This window comes from Rousettus aegyptiacus, unplaced genomic scaffold, assembly GCF_014176215.1.
Source record: "Rousettus aegyptiacus isolate mRouAeg1 unplaced genomic scaffold, mRouAeg1.p scaffold_m13_p_5, whole genome shotgun sequence".
In the NCBI taxonomy this organism is placed as follows: Eukaryota; Metazoa; Chordata; class Mammalia; order Chiroptera; family Pteropodidae; genus Rousettus; species Rousettus aegyptiacus.
In genome coordinates this window covers 21,908,605-21,924,409 of record NW_023416308.1, presented here as the reverse complement: position 1 = coordinate 21,924,409, position 15,805 = coordinate 21,908,605, and the positions used below count along the sequence as shown (strand labels likewise).

General features: G+C 43.6%; 2 protein-coding genes and 1 pseudogene across 5 annotated transcripts; 2 read left to right on the top strand and 1 right to left on the bottom strand.

Annotated features, from left to right (window-relative positions):
- Positions 1-32: 32 nt before the first annotated feature.
- UNG (uracil DNA glycosylase) lies at positions 33-10,067 on the bottom strand. Of its 2 annotated transcripts, none has more exons than XM_016125027.2 (7): positions 9,852-10,065; positions 9,017-9,223; positions 8,382-8,477; positions 6,194-6,291; positions 5,511-5,599; positions 4,605-4,783; positions 33-1,263 (listed from the first exon to the last, which is right to left on the bottom strand). In XM_016125027.2, exons 1-7 carry the CDS (start codon positions 9,981-9,983, stop codon positions 1,123-1,125), a joined length of 942 nt encoding a protein of 313 aa, XP_015980513.1. In that variant the 5' UTR covers positions 9,984-10,065; the 3' UTR covers positions 33-1,122. The 2 variants fall into 2 exon arrangements, with proteins under 2 accessions (XP_015980513.1, XP_015980514.1); XM_016125028.2 differs by lacking the exon at positions 33-1,263 and adding an exon at positions 1,270-4,085 and having other exon boundaries at positions 9,852-10,067.
- Positions 7,383-7,968, top strand: LOC107500123 (annotated as a pseudogene).
- A 2,115-nt stretch (positions 10,068-12,182) lies between the features above and the next one.
- On the top strand, positions 12,183-15,689 carry ALKBH2 (alkB homolog 2, alpha-ketoglutarate dependent dioxygenase). Of its 3 annotated transcripts, none has more exons than XM_016125051.2 (4): positions 12,183-12,262; positions 12,792-13,206; positions 14,179-14,377; positions 15,364-15,689. In XM_016125051.2, the coding sequence occupies exons 2-4, from the start codon at positions 12,930-12,932 to the stop codon at positions 15,668-15,670; spliced, it is 783 nt and encodes a 260-aa protein (XP_015980537.2). In that variant the 5' UTR covers positions 12,183-12,262; positions 12,792-12,929; the 3' UTR covers positions 15,671-15,689. The 3 variants fall into 3 exon arrangements, with proteins under 3 accessions (XP_015980537.2, XP_015980538.2, XP_036076934.1); XM_016125052.2 differs by having other exon boundaries at positions 12,203-12,262; positions 12,908-13,206; XM_036221041.1 differs by having other exon boundaries at positions 12,244-12,309; positions 12,908-13,206.
- Positions 15,690-15,805: the final 116 nt, after the last annotated feature.

The following is a 15,805-nucleotide window of genomic DNA, read 5'->3' as shown; positions in this document are numbered from 1 at the left end:
GACGCTAAGCATAAAGAGTACTCGGCACAAAGTGAAAGTTCAACAACCTTTTATTACCAAACTCAAGCAGGGTTGGTTAACTCTTAAACCCCACTAACAGCAAACCATAATCTCTAACAGGATTAAACCCCACTAACAGCAAACCATAATCTCTAACAGGATCTTAAGATGGAGGTGCAGACCTAATAAAAACCGGCTCTCAAAGGATTTTTTTAAAAAAGTATATACACCTGCATAAGTATTTTTTCAAAGAGCAAAATTCTCCAATGCTGCAGAAACAGATATGCGTAATTTCAGTCCATAAGAAACAGCATTTGGCACTATGCTACCTTGAAAATTCAACTCAGGATGCACGTAGAAAAGCATTTCCTCTCAAAAAAAAAATAATAATCCCCCTTTCTCCTCCCCCATGTTCAACTTTCAGGGCTTATTCCTAGAAACACCTGAAGAACAACAGTATAAACAAGGCCAGGCCCACATCTCTCAGCCTCTGCCAGTCTGCGAAACTTCACAAGGATTGCTCCTTAGGAATTTTCACCTCTACTACAGTCGGAAAATTGATCCTGAATTTCTGTTAACTTGTAAAAAATACCCTCGGATTTTCTTCAAGGAGGGGCCTGAAGACTCTGCGAAGGATCAAAGGGGCAGTGAACCCAGCCAAGACTGGAACGCCACCAGACTGGACAAAGGCAGCGTTCTAAATAAAAATACCCAACACCTTATAACCTAAAGTCTAACCTACCAGGTAAAAATAAGTAGCAGCTTGCTATACCAAAAAGGTGCTTATCTCTCCCCTTAAACCATTAAGGTAACAGCAGGGAGAGTCTAGAGTATTAGACCTCCTCTCTCTTCCAAGAACTTTGACACATATTCTAAGCCAAAGCCATGTTTGCAAAGGCCGACATGTGGCCAAAGGGTAGTCTTTGCCGTGTCCAGCTGGATAAGGCTGCCACTTCTATGCAGCCTGGCTCATGACTGATTTACCAAAACTTTTTCCCCTTGTACAGAGTACTTAAGAATCACTAGGGAAATTACTTTTTCAATTCAACTTTGTAACTGACAAATACTTCAAAAACAGCTTCTAGAAAACTGCCTGGAGACCCTCTTGCCCCAGGTCAGGGGTCAAAGATCCTTCCAGTCGATGGGATCCTTGCCGGACTTCTGCAGCAGCTCGTTGGTTTTAGAGAAATGTCTACATCCAAAGAACCCTCTGTACACAGACAAAGGGGAAGGATGAGCAGTCTGCAGCACATGGTGGCGCTTCTGAAAGAGAACAAGAGAATAACTAAAAGATGGTAGGTACATTTGGGACTTCATGGCTGTTGCACTTGAAGACGGCTGTGCCATTCCCTTTGCTTTCTAAATTCCCCCACTTTTCAAAGTGTTATGTACTTGCCTCAGTGTTCATACTAGAACGTCAGTGCATTCATTCATTTGCAAAGCAACTCCCTTTGCTGAGTCCGCAGAGGACTTGGCACCATCTATTCAATGTGTAAGTGCCTATACCTTATGATCTAGCAATTTCACTAAGAATATATTTGCTAAAGCACATCATGATGCATATACCTACACAAAGATGCAGGTTTAAGGAGGTTCACTGCAGCACTGCTTATAGAGAGGTAAAAGCTAATATAAATCCAGTGTTACACAACTGGCTAAAAATATTTTTCTAAAGTTCTTATAATGGAACACCACACGGCCGCTAGGAGAATAAAGCCTCCAAAATAAGATCTCCAAAATATATCAATTGAAATAAATGGAAAAGTGATTGCATTTAAAAAATGTTGAAGGAGGAATACTCGAGACATTATTTAGAGTAGTTCCTTCAGGAAAAAAATATAGGTGAAAGCATTTACTTTCCATTTTGTACTTTACTATCTGAATTATCTCACCACAAAAATGAAATACTTTTGAGTTTTTTAACTGTCAGCTATAGGGAACTGAACAGGAAGATTATAGACTTTTGTTTTCTCCTTTATTCTTTTCTGTATTTAAATAAAAACCACCCAATAATTGTTTTCAAAACATCCCCGCCTTCAAGTAGCTCAGTCTAGGAAGGACCATACTGAAGCCAGGAGGGCCCAGTAGGAGGACAGAGCCTGGATCCATATGGCCTGGGTTGAAGTCCTGGCTCTGTCACTTAGTAGTTAGGTAGCCACGAGGAAGTCAATGACCTCTTAGCTTCACTTTGTCTCAACACCTAGCTCCCAGTTACTGTGAAAGAACAAACGATCATGTGGTACAGAGTATTATGAGAATATAGATCAAGTGTCTGGCAAGTAATAGAGGCCCCTGAAAATGTGAGCTGTACTGAGCTTTGAAGGATGTTAGCCTCTGGGGAAGGCAAAATAGTGGGGCTCAGGAAGAAATCCAGGTGGTTTAATCAGCCTAGAGTTCAGAGTGAAAAGAGGGGAGCTGTGGCTGAGAGGGGCAGACCAGCGCTATGTCCAAGACCCCACTATGTCAGCCTAAGCCAAAACCTTTCAGAGAGAAGGCATTTGACTGCCCCAAGAAAGATCAGAGGAGGGCCTGAACTAAGGCAAAGGTGGGATGAGTTTGAAAGACAGTAGAGAAGATAATGATGTGGGATGGAGAGAGCAGAAAGACAGGGGAGAGGGAAAGGGAGAAGAAAAGAGGTAGGGACATGTCATGGTGACCGATTTCTGGCTGGACACCTGGGTAGATGGTGGTACTTTTTATCCTTGGGTAGTACAGAGAAGCAAGTTTAGTGAGGGATGGATGAGGAAAGGAGAATTTTGCTTGGAAATATTAAATTTAATGTGCTGTGGGTCACTAGTAAGTAGGCAGCTGAGTATATCTACTGCTCAGGAAAGATACTGGGTTGGATATGCGATTTGGTTTAAATGATTTAGCAACTATAATAACTGTTTAACTTTCAAACCAAACCATGCTTAACAATAATAAAGATTACAAATATACTGAGTAAGAGCTATACAGACCACAAACCTCCCTAAGACAGATTGTAAATTACTAATCATATCTTAGCACTTAGTTCATTTGTGCCAGATTTTGTTTCTACAATTCCCTTCCATAAAAGAATACCTGAAAACCACTTGTTCATTTATATAGAAACTTTATAGGGAAAGCTTTATAATCTGACCACACACAATTGTTATTTGCTTATACATGTATAAAAATACACAGGAAGATGGCAGAAACTAAAAGCCACTGCTGATGCAAGCCCAGGAGGAAACTGAACAGATAGGACTTGGAGGGGAAACTTTTCATCATATATCTTAACATCCTTTCTTTTTAATTACGTGAATCTACCTTTAAAAATCTAAATTACAAAATAAAGACAAAACTCAATTTAAGAAAAATAGAGGTATCAGTTGGCATGTGAGCAAAGTCAATAAACCTGAACTCAATCACTGGTTTCAAATCCTAACATACTCACTTATGAACTTCACAGGGTTCACGCCCAAAAACACCCACCAAGATGAGCGGGCTGCTTAGGAAGTCTGAAGCTCCAGAGCAGGTCTCATCTTGGCTGTCATTCAGCCAACTTTGTGCAAGTGACTCTGTCTCTGAGCCCCAATACAAAACTAGGTCAGTGTACGCCTACGCACATAGCCCTTTCTAGAGTATTAAGATTCTGCATTAAAAGTGTTTGACTTGGTACCTAACAGAGGGTAGGGAGGGTATCACTATATTTGCACATTTCTGATACACCAGAAACTATTATTGGGTCACCTCGGTTAATCTCTTAACTTCACTTATTAAAGTGTTTCTAATTTCTTCCCCACCCTCACTTCCTAATTCTGTCTCTCCCAATTGCCCAAACTAAACACTTGTTCTTGACTCCTCACTCTCACCCTCACTGCCATCTCCCCTCTGCATTCTCCATCAAACTACCATCATCTCCAGTCTGTCAGTTATCCTGAAGAGAAATGACAGTGGCTTACCCCAACGTGGCAGTGGTGTCAACTGTGAGAAACAGTAAAATTGGGATGTCTTTAGGAGGCAAGCTGATAGGATTCTCTAATGGACTGCATTTGAGGGGACGAGAGAAAGATTTGAGGAGGACTTCTGGTTGTTAATGTCAGAAACCAGGAACATAAGCACTTCGGTAGGTGAATGGAAAAGGAACAAGTTGGGAAGAAAACACAGAAAAGGCAGTGATTAAAAAACTGATTTGGTGGTGCTGGGTACTGTCAATCAGAGTTCAGGTTTAATAATTATCACCAATAGTATTTTCATGGAGGATGTTAAATTTGTGATTAAGTGGATTACTTTGTGTTTTCTGTATACTCTCAAACTTCTTGAAAGAAATTTACCTCATTCTTCACTTACTACATCATTTGTTAAAAGTAAATGGTATTCAGGAACCAATGTATCTGAGTATATGGCAAGTACATGTCTGTATTACTATTAAATAAGTTGGCCAGTTCCTTTCTTCATACATCGCTCAGCATTCCTATAATTTGACTAAATTGTGTTCTACTTTCAGTGGGAAACCCAACCATAATTATAACAGTCTTAAGGGAAAATAAGTTTCATTTTTATGACATGAATTTTCCAGGACTACACCACAAGATTCCTAGAAGTTTCTAACCTGGATTAAACTGCTAAAAACAACATACCCTATCGATGGCACTGCCCTTCTTCTGAGCATAGGAACCCCAGAGCAAGAAGACAAGTCCATGTGAATTCTGATTTAGCCAGGACACAACTGCATCGGTAAATTGCTCCCAACCTCTCTCCTTATGAGAATTGGCCTGATGAGCCCGGACTGTGAGGACAGCATTGAGTAGGAGAACACCTATGAACACACACCAAAGAAACAGGTTAAAGGCAAGATGAAATGAGTCCCCCCAACACCCAATGACAGGGACCAATCACATGAAAACCATCCTCCTGATGGAATCCAAAACAACTGTCTGAAATTCGGTCATAGAGAAGCGTTACAGCAGACTGCTGGGTACCTCTGGGTGTTCAAACTTTCACCTCCACACTTTCCACATCTTCCGAGTTGGCAAAAGTAAACATTATATATCCCTCATCAGAAGGAATTGTTTTTTAAAAATGTCCTAAGTGCTGTTAAATAACCCCAGAAAATAACAAGATGAGGCCAAAATGTGTTATCCAAACAAAACTCTAACTGCAAGAAACCAAAGAGTAAATATTCTTTCCTCGTCCCAGTAATAATTTGTTAAAAAAGAAAAAAGTCCTGAGAGAGGTATTAAACACATACAACACAACAACATATGATGAAATGACAAAAGTGAGGTCACCTTCTGATTTGTCAAAGTTAAATAGATAAACATAAAATATGAATAACAAGGAACACACTTTTTCAAATTATGGTTGAAGCATGAAAGACTGGATACAGGATAGAATGAAGATATATTTTCTGACTTACATAAGTTTAGCCATTTTATTAGAGCTCTTGTCCTCCATGGCTATCTTTTACAAACAGAAATGAGTGGACAGAAAATGAGGACTGTTGAAATCTGCCCAAGACATATCTAGCAGTGTGGTTGCTTTACCTTGCTTGGCCCACCCAGATAAATCTCCATGACCAGGATGAACAAAACCATCTATGTCTGTAGACAGCTCTTTATAAATGTTTTCCAAACTGAAAGCAAGCCAGAAGAAAAAAAAAAAAAAAAAAAAACAATCTTAAGACAATTCCCAAAATTCAGTAACCTCCAACATACATGTGAATTATAGTGCGTAAAGCAGCCCCTGGAGGGAATGATGCAACAAACTGCAGTGCTTCAAGAGGAAACACCACCTTTCCTTCTAACAGGTAACACTTTATTTTCGTCTGTGCTTAGATTTAAGGAACAGCATTTTGGAAGATATAAGTAAATCAGTCTTTGAGTTATAATTCCCTTCTCCAATTGGTGGTTATTTTTGTCCCAGAGGAGACTTGTAGCAATGACTGAAGACATTTTTCATTGCCATTTTGTTCAAACTCTGGTTCTGGGGAGGGGGACAGTGCTGCTGACATCTAGTGGGTAGAGGCCGGGGGTGCTGCTAAACATCCTACAGTGCATAAGACCAACCTTCTCCATCACAAAGACCCAGCCCCCAAGTACCAACTAGATTGAGAAACCCTGATCCAAAGGCTAGCAAAAGTCCCCCAAATAGGCATACCTGCAATTTGCAAAGTACATACCCAAGAGTAATTGCGATTATACCTGAGCCATCTATAAAGCAATCGTACCTGGGTGGAGGTGGGACAGGTCTTTGAACACTAAAGCAGAGCCCGTGAGCTTGATTGGGTCCATGATATGGATCCTGTCCCAGGATGACAACTTTCACCTGTGAATACCAGGTGGCAAGAAATTAAACACTGTAGTATAGAGCTTAAACAAACAACTGGCTGACTGATGACCTATACAAAAGAGCACTATGAGAGGGCAGCCACCCTTCTGGCACAATTAAGAAGTCCCAGAATAAAGTAGGCAACCTAGTACCTTTACTTTCCATTACCAAATCATCCTTCACTCAATCACCCTGCCACACTGGCCTCTCCCTTCTGACACAGGTATTTGAAACAGGTTTCATTTTTCAAATAACGAAAGTAAATACACCCTTAAAACAAGTACAACCATCCAGAAACATACGAAGTAGATAGAAATCTCCTAGCCATTCCTATCCCATCCTGATTCAACCATTTTTAATTACCTATAGAACTGGGGTTATTGTATTCATTACCCTACATTTTTGTTACTCACATCACACATTTTGGGCATCCTTCAATTCAACAAAGAGCAGTCAGCTTGTTCCCTAATTTTTTTTCCAGTACAAAACAGAACCCAATAAACACCTGAGTACAGATATCCTTATATACTGTTGCTTTTATTTCTTTGCGAGTTACAATAGTGGAGTTGCTGGTCAAAAGGTAAGTGTATTTGAAATTTTCACAGACATATGCCAAATTGCTTTTCAATGAGCAATTAGAAATTCTCAACAGCAGCAGTATGAAGGTGCTTCTTCTCTTCTTATTCCTCCAAGGAAAACATCCTCAAGAAAATGAGGTCAGATCAAAGGGCCATGGGAGTAGGTGGCAAGATGTAATGAAAAGTAATTATGTCACTGTCAAGGGCGGTGCCAAAATACGGCTAGTCATTTTGATCTGGAGACCACCCACCTCTTCATTCTCATGGTATTCTTAGAATCTTCTTCCATAGCCTGGACATATACCTTTATCTTTCAAAATCTAGCTTTAAAAGTTTTCATTATCAGGAAGCTTTTGTGGACCTCTGTTCCTACTGTTGGTGCTCACACTGTCCCCAGCATATTCTTCACCAAGAAGCAACTTGTCCCAGCAGGGAAGCCTTGCAGTTCTGGGCTTGGTTAAGGGATGACCTTGTAGGAGACAGATAACCTCCCAGACCCTCCATATGCTCATGTGCAAAGAAGCCCACGAGCCATCTGATCCTCAGAAGTTTCATGCTGTTTTCTTATTCCTCCCTATTAATATCGATCATTGGTATTCCAAACAGGGCATACTATTCAAACAAGGCACGGTCGGAAGTTCAGAGCTTAAAAGTGTCAACTATAAAAGACAGTGTGTGACTGAGCTGCAAGCTGCTTTAGGGGTGTCTTTAGGATTCAACAACACAGCAGAAGACATAAAGACCAAAATTAAGAACTATCAGAATACCCCTTTTGAGAGTTCCTACCCCAACCAGAACCAGACCGGGAACTGTTGGCAGAAATACCTGGACTTTCATTGCTGAGAAGGCAATGAATGGTAAAGGAGGTGATGTCTCCGTGTGCAGATGGTACCAACACGTGTACAAGTCCCTCTGCCCATATCCTGGGTATCAGCCTGGGATGACCGTAGGGCAGAAGGCATGTTTCCTGGGAAGATCTGAACTGGTTTCACCCAGCCTCTTCTCTGTCCTCCACCCTCCTCCCAGGGAGATGAAGGGGGACCTGGGTATATCCCACTTGGGATCCTGAATCATAGCCTAACTAACCATAAATAGTTGTCAGGGTAAAAAAAAAAAAAAAGTGTAGTCAGACAGAATACTGAGCTACACATCAAGTTGGGGTCAACTACAACCAGGTGAAAAACACTTAACTCTTTCATGGCTCAGTTTCCTCATCACCACCACAATAAAACCTAACACTGGCATGGGGTATGTTTCAAAAATAAATAAAACAGAAAAAATGAGAATGTATAGACACATGACCTATGTACATAGTTTTCTTTTGTGCTGCATAAACAGCACATGGTAAAAGTTAAAAAAAAAAAAAGGAAATATAGGCTAAAATATAGTCTACCAACTCTCACAATTGCAATATTTTATTTACTGAATTATGGACAGTGGCCCTAATTAAGAAATACTATTTGATTCCCATGCCTGTTTTACTAAATTTCATCCACAACTTGTACTTACATCTCTAATGTCACACATTTGGGTCCATGTGAAGACTTGGTCTGGGGGTGGATAAACAGTGTAATGTCTTCTTTCTTCCGCTACAAATCCCATTAACTGATTGAGAGAAAAACTATACTTAAAATCAGAGTCTAACTGGAAACCATAAGGATTAAATAAGAAAGGTAACTGAAGCATTATATAGCTCTATGCCTCTTTTATATCCAAATTCTTTTTAAAAACAACAAAAATTGTACCTACCTGCTCTCCACCAACGTCGCTCAAGCTCTTCAATTCCCTCCCCCTTACTTTGGGCTGGGTCAAAGTTGATTGGCTTGGCAGCTCCGATTTCCTATTGCCAACCCCTCCCACTTTTTTTTAAAGGCCCTGCAAAGTTTGTGGTTCTACTATGCCACCCTTTCCTGGAAAGCAACTAACTGTGTGGATTAAAAGAAGTCATGATATAATCTTACAGTCACTTGAAAACTTTAATATAAACGTGTGGACTCAAAACACCATGGCCGTTCCCCCCCCCCCCCCGTTAGCATTAAAAGGATGTTCGAGGAGGGAAAATAGACTACAAAAGCAACATCCTATAAACGTGGCCTTGGCTTGCAATACTAAGACGACAAAGGTCCTGCAGCCTCCACGTTTACCTTTATAAAATATGGTTTTCCGAACTCTCCACTGAGGTGCTTCTTCCAGCTCTCACCGAAACCCACTGGCACATTGCGCGCAGCAAGTCTGAGCAGGGCTGCGGCCTTGTTCCTCTGGATGCGGACCAACTGTTCGGGGCTCAGCGGCGACAAGGGCGGCATGCCAGGCTCTTCCTGCCCGGCCCGGGCCTTCTTGGCGGGGCTGGCCTGCAAGTGGTCCCCGCAGAGGCGGGTCACGAGGCGCAACGAGCCTCTCCCAGGCGCCCATAGCTTCCGCCCCCAACCCAAAAGCCCATTACAGAGAACGCCCATTTGTGGGTTTCAGCCCCGCCCGAAGTCGGTGCAAAACCGGACTCCGGAAACCCGAGCCTTAGCCCAGTCCCTCACTAGGAGGCCGATGGCCCAAATTTCGAGTTTGGTACTAAACCCGGGCAAGCAGAACGTTTTGCTGCAAGGCTCAGCATCCGGATGCCCCGCCCCGCGGGACCCGCAACTCGCGTCCCAACGTGGCCTTTTCGCGGCAAAAAAACCTCCTCCCACATATCCCGCCCCTCCCCTCTGACTGGATGGCAGGCCGAAGAGGGCGGACCTCTAGCCTCTGATAGGTGCCGCTGGGCCAGAGGCTTGTCCCCATTGGCTGACCCCTCAGCATGGCCGCCGATGGGGCACGGCGGCGGCTGTTTTGAACATGTGGAGACCAGTTTGAACACGGAGCCCCAGCTCACCGAGGCAGCAACGCATTTCTGAAACCCCTCGGTCCCGCGGGGCCCGCCGCTTTCCCCTCTCCCTCTGCCCCTGGCCCCTGGCTTCACCAGAGGTTCCCGGCGCGCCTCACCGCCGCATCCTCGCTCTGCTCAACTACTGCCGCCACGCCGGTTCCCCGGTCCGCCGATTCAGGGCTGCAGGCACGTCGCTTCCTGGCGGGGCTTGGGGAGAAGAAGGAGTAGAGAGTCTTCTGGCCGATCATCCCGAAGCCGAGGGGAGAGCGAACGCGCGCCGCTGGGGGACCCGCGAGGCTCGCTCAGACTGGCGGTCCGCAATTCGCGCCAAGCCACCCGCGCATGCTCCGACCGGGATGTGGGGGCTGGGCGGGGGGCTGGGCGAGGGGCGGTGGAGAGCCTAGTGCGCATGTACAAGAGGGGCTGCTGCGGGCAGGGTTACCTTTTCATTCATTATATTAACGCATCATACTTCTGCCTTGGGGCAAGTCCTTTCATCTCTCCCCAGTAAAAAGAAGATAAAAGCACCTATCCAGTAGAGTTGTGGGAATGGAATTAGCATTGAAATAGTATTTATTTAGCTCTCAGATACATTACCTCATCCAATTTTCACAACCTATTTTACTGACGACAAAGTAAGGCAAGAGTAGTCCAACACTGAGCCTAACCTGTAAGGTTTGGGGGAGACTAATTGAAGTTGTGAAGGTTAAACTCCAAACTAGTTTTAAAGGTACCACTGCACCCCTCAATCCCAATACACCCCAAATTATTCTCTCTCCACCCACATCCAAACCATCTACAGGTCCTCTTGGTCTGTCTCCAAAACAAAATCTGAATTCAGCTGCTGTTCTCCATCTCCTGGCTACAACCACAGCTGGTCTCCTCTTTCCTACCCAATGATCTGTTTGAAATGTAAATTACATTGTGATAATCTCCAGGTTAAAATCCTATAGTTTCCAAATATGCTTAGAGTAAAATCTCAGTTTCTTACTCTGCTGGTAAGGCTGCTTCTCTCTCTGATGGAATCCCCTACTACTGTGGCATGACTGAATCTGAGTCTCAGCATTCACTGAACATAACCAGCTTGTCCCTTGTGTGGCCTTTATGTTCTTATACACTCTATGCACCTGCCTGGAAGCTTCAGGTCTCAGCTCTGTACCTTTCCTGTGAAAGGCTTCTCCTCCTGTCCCACTTTCTAGCTGGTCACTCAATACCTTCAGTAATATCTAAAATTCTCTTATTTATTCTTCCTTTATTTATTTCTGTCTCTATCTCTGAAATGTAACCTGGATGAGGGCAGGGACTTTATGTTACTATTGTGTCCCAGTGCCAAGGACAAGGAGTGTGGTGGATAAGGAGAGAAGCTCATTTAAAATAATTTGCCCTTACATCTACTTTGAAAAAACAGTTCAGCAGTTTTGTATAAAGTGAAATATACTCTTACCAGGCACCCTTGGAATCCCGTTCCTAGGTATTTACCCAAGTTAAATGAAAATCTATATTCACACAAAAGCTTTTACATAAATGGATATAGTGAGTTTCTTTGTAATTGCCCCAAAGGAAACAACCCAAATGTCCCTCAGTGGGTAAGTAGGTAAACTGTGGGGCACTGGCACAATGGATACTACTCAGCAATAAAAGGAACAACTGATGCAAATAAAGATGTATCTTAAAAGCATTATGCTAAGCGAAAGGTCAGACACAAAAAGCTATATATTGTATTTTACTTGTAAGACATTCTGGAAAAAGCAAAACTATAGGGACAGAAAACATAAGTGGTTGGGGGCTTGGGGGAATTTTGTCAGGTGATAGAACTGTCCCGGATCTAGACTGTGGTGGTGGTCACACAACTGTGAACATTTATCAAAATTTGCAGAACTGTATGCTAAGAAGATTCAAAACAAAGCCCTCAATCTCACAGAGCTTTCATTCCATTGGGGAAAACAGAGAGTGAACAAAATTAGGAGCAGTGATAGAACGTGGCATTTATTTGGAACATGGAAGCCCTTCTCAAACGTCCTCTCATTTAATCCTCATGGTGTTCTCATGGCATAGGATTTATAGTCCCCTGGGGACTATAAATTCAAGGCAAATTCAAGCCCAGAGACTTTAACTGACTTGTAAGAGCCGCACAGCTAGAGTGGAGGAGATGGAAATGGAAGCCACGAGTCAGACTGATGAACTCGTGATCCTACCTGCAACAATATGCTAATGGCCCAACTCCCTGTCAGGATGCCAAGTTAATCCCCAAAGAGGAGTGACACGGAACATACAGCTTGAAAATCACAGATGATCCTCAGCAGTTGAAGAGCAAATAGTTAAACTCAAACATAGTAGCGCTTGCATCGCATCCAGAAGGCCAACAGGTGGCGCCCGGAGGCTGCCCGCGGCTTTGTTTTGCAGATTTGCCTACATTTCCCAGCCTGCAGCCGGAATGTACCCGGAAGTCGTGATGCGGCCCCGGTGTGCGTGTTCTCTTTTCCGCCAGCCCCTTTCTACAGTGTTTGCAGAATTCGGAGTCGCGCAGGTGCTGTGTGAAATTTTGAGAACCCTCGCCACCCTCCCCGACTCCATGCACGTGTTACAGTTTGTATTTTCTTTTAGAATTCGGCATGCGTAGGATCACGTTTAACTATTTTATGTTTAGATTCAGAAGCATGTTCATTTGAGGATCAGTATACCTATAAATTTTAATACTGGAGTGGGAGTGCCGGTTATGTATGGGTGAAAAGGAGAGACACATGGCTGGTTGACTTGAGCAAACTCCTCCCCTTCCCCAGGTGTCAGTTTCCCCATTCGTAAAGTGAGGGTTTGTTTGGGTTGTAGTTTCCAAGTTTACCTGTGGCCTACGAATTCCCAGGGCAGATTTCTTTTAAAAATGTGCTTGGGGGTGGAGTGCAGGCATTTGGGTTTTTGCAAGCTAACCAGCTGATTCTAATGCACAGTGAGGTGTTGGAGACCCAGGACCAGATAATCCCGACTGACCTTTTCAGCTTTAACGTCCTCTATTTCCATTCTAGGACAGGGTATAAAACTTTTTCTTTTTTTTTTGTCAGACGAAAGATACCAAAATGTCAATGGTGTAAAACTCAAAACAAGAGGAATGCTGCTGTGGGATCGCTTTGCCACAGAGCAAATTTTTGCATCTCTTTGCCTCGTCACTGGCTCCTAGGTCTTTGCTTTGTGGAGACAACATGGACAGATTCCTGGTGAAGGGGGCTGTAGGAGGCCTTTTGGGAAAGAGAGAGCAAGAACAGACAGGAGAAGGTCCAGCAGAGTTGGGAGAATACGAGGAAAGCACCAGGAAAAGGACCAGGACAGAAACCCCAAGGAATGGTGTTGACTTGGTAGGTCCCAGCTGGCAACACATTCGAGCTGAAGGCCTGGACTGTGATTACACAGTCCTGTTTGGCAAAGCTGAAGCAGACCAGATTTTCCGAGAGTTGGAGCAAGAAGTGGAATATTTTACAGGTAAGCAGAGGACTGCCAGTTTAATAAAACTAGCCTATGTTTAAAGAAATTGGAACTCAGGAGCCATTAATTGCTGATGTGTTTGTTAATTTATTCAGTACATATTTTCTGGGCCCCTGTTGGCCAACACCCTGGTTATGTACTCTGGATACAAACTTGGGGAAAAAAATGGGATTTCCTGCCCACCGGGAGCGGATAGATGACTAAATGGAATCCACCTGACTACTGATTAGAATCACCTGGGAAAGTTGATAAAAATGCTGAGTTCTACCTGAAATCAATTGTATCAGAATAGCTAGGGGTGTGTTAGGAAGATTCTGTGTGATTCCAAAATGCAGCAAGGGCTGAGAACCACTGGTCTAGTAGGAGAAACAGCAAATTACCAGGTAATTATGCACCATGGTCTCAGCATCACCTGGAGGACTTTGTTGCTTGTGTGAACTTGGCTTTTTGGAACCTGTCCCCACAGTCCAGTGTCTACGTTTTCAGGTCATGCCGTTGTTGCTGGTCTGGGGACTGCACGTTGAGAACCGCCGCAAGGTGGCAGTGCACTTGGAGGAGTAGAAAAGTCCACAGGAGACCCCCAACCTGCAGACTAAGCTGTCAGCCCCATCTTTCATGGGATCTTAAACATGTAGTCCCCCACAGTTGGCAAAATCACCCTGTATATAACCTAACTTCATCTTGCTCGCATTTCAGCCTCTTTATCCTGCTCCTGCTGTAGCTAAAACAATTAAGTTATGGTGTTTTAAAAAAAAAATTGGACTAGGACCATGTTTCTCTAAGGACAGGAATCACTTTTCTTACATGCATGTACATGGGCAGGCTACAGTGACTTTTAAGGAGGGGTCTCTGGTCAGGGCATTAAATGTCATTCCTGTTTTACTCCCTTTCAGTCCTGAATACTCAAGGAGAGAGTATGCAGGGCACTCACCTGCCTGGTTTTCTGAGCCGCCATGTTTCACTGCACAGGTGCACTGACCAGGGTGCAGGTGTTTGGAAAGTGGCACAGTGTACCAAGGAAGCAGGCGACGTATGGCGATGCTGGGCTGACCTATACATTTTCAGGCCTTACTCTGTCTCCAAAGCCCTGGATCCCAGTTCTAGAGCAAGTCCGAGATCGTGTTTCTTTGGTGACTGGGCAGACCTTCAACTTTGTGCTCATCAACAGGTGACACCCTACTTGTTTTTTACTTTTTATAGGCCATGGCACCGTATTTTATCCAAAAGGAAGAGTTTAGGATTCCACCATATTTTATTCATTTGTACAATAAATTCTTTAGTGCAACAGGGATGTAATAATGAAACAGTATGAGCAGTCCATCCTCGTGGAGCTCATGCCACAGTGGGAAGTGAGGTGATTAACATGAACAGTTGAACAAGATCATTTCACATGTTGATAAATGTTTTGTTGACTTGACCAGGAGGAAGGGGTCTGCATTTAGGGCAGAGTTTTTTAACAGCAGTACTAATGGGCTAGATAATTCTGTGGCAAGGGCCCATCTTGTGCATCGAAGGATATTGAGCAGAATCCCTGGCCTTTATTCACTAGATGCCAGTAGCGCCCCCTCCCCCAGTCATAGCAACCCAAATGTCTCCAGACATCGCCCAGTCCCCTGAGGCAAAATCATTGTGGTGGAAAACTCTGGGTTTAAGGGATGGTGGTTAGAGGAGGGCTCACAGAAGTGGTGATGTTTGAGCTGATAACTAAATGGGGAGAGCGTGAGCCACACAGCCATCTGGAGGAAGAGTAGAGGATCTTGGAGTGTCTACAGAGTGTAAAATCCATCAATATTGCATGAAAGCAGTGAATGAGAGTATAGGTAGGCAGGGTCCAGACTGTACAAGGAGTATGGATTTTATTCTAGGTATAGAGAGAAACCATTTTATGATAAAAGTTTAAATATGTGAACCAGGAGACCTAGAAGACAGTATTTTTGGCTTTTGTTGGTGTTGAGTTCTAAAGCATGTGATCAGAGGTCTGGATAACAAAGTGAAAAGGCCCCAGGCTTGGCTCACCTGATACAGGCAAGGCCCTGCAGCCCTTGCAGAAACCTGGCATGCTTGGAGCACTGTTTCACACTAAAAATAATGCTGCAATGTTGGCATATTTCAGAAGAGGGTATTCTGTGAAACATGCTTGCTTTCTCACTGCAGGTATAAAGATGGCTGTGACCACATTGGTGAGCACCGAGATGATGAAAGAGAACTGGCCCCTGGGAGCCCCATCGCCTCTGTCTCCTTTGGGGCCTGCCGAGACTTCTTCTTCCGACACAAGGATTCTCGAGGGAAAAATCCCTCCCGGAGGGTGAAGGTGGTTAGGCTTCCGCTGGCCCACGGAAGTTTGCTTATGATGAACCACCCGACCAACACTCACTGGTATCACAGTCTCCCCGTCCGCAAAAAGGTTTTGGCTCCACGGGTCAATCTGACATTTCGTAAAATCCTGCCTACTAAAAAGTAAAGGTATTTTTCAGTTAGTACTTCTATTTTCTCCTTCCCTCTCTAGAAGAGGGAGATGGAATTTCCTTTACCAACAAAGAAAAGGGCTTATTACATAACAGTACAGAATGCATAAAGAGGATGTTTATATCAAACC

Excerpts from the sequence above, each read along its gene's own strand:
- UNG (XM_016125027.2), bottom strand. The coding sequence starts at position 9,983 with ATGATCGGCCAGAAGACTCTCTACTCCTTCTTCTCCCCAAGCCCCGCC. Across the intron at positions 9,224-9,851 it reads AGCAGAGCGAGGATGCGGCG|GCCAGCCCCGCCAAGAAGGC; the intron begins GTGAGGCGCGCC and ends GACCACTTGCAG. Across the intron at positions 1,264-4,604 it reads AGGGCAGTGCCATCGATAGG|AAGCGCCACCATGTGCTGCA; the intron begins GTATGTTGTTTT and ends GTTCTCTTTCAG.
- ALKBH2 (XM_036221041.1), top strand. Across the intron at positions 13,207-14,178 it reads AGAAGTGGAATATTTTACAG|GTGCACTGACCAGGGTGCAG; the intron begins GTAAGCAGAGGA and ends TTCACTGCACAG. Across the intron at positions 14,378-15,363 it reads AACTTTGTGCTCATCAACAG|GTATAAAGATGGCTGTGACC; the intron begins GTGACACCCTAC and ends TTCTCACTGCAG.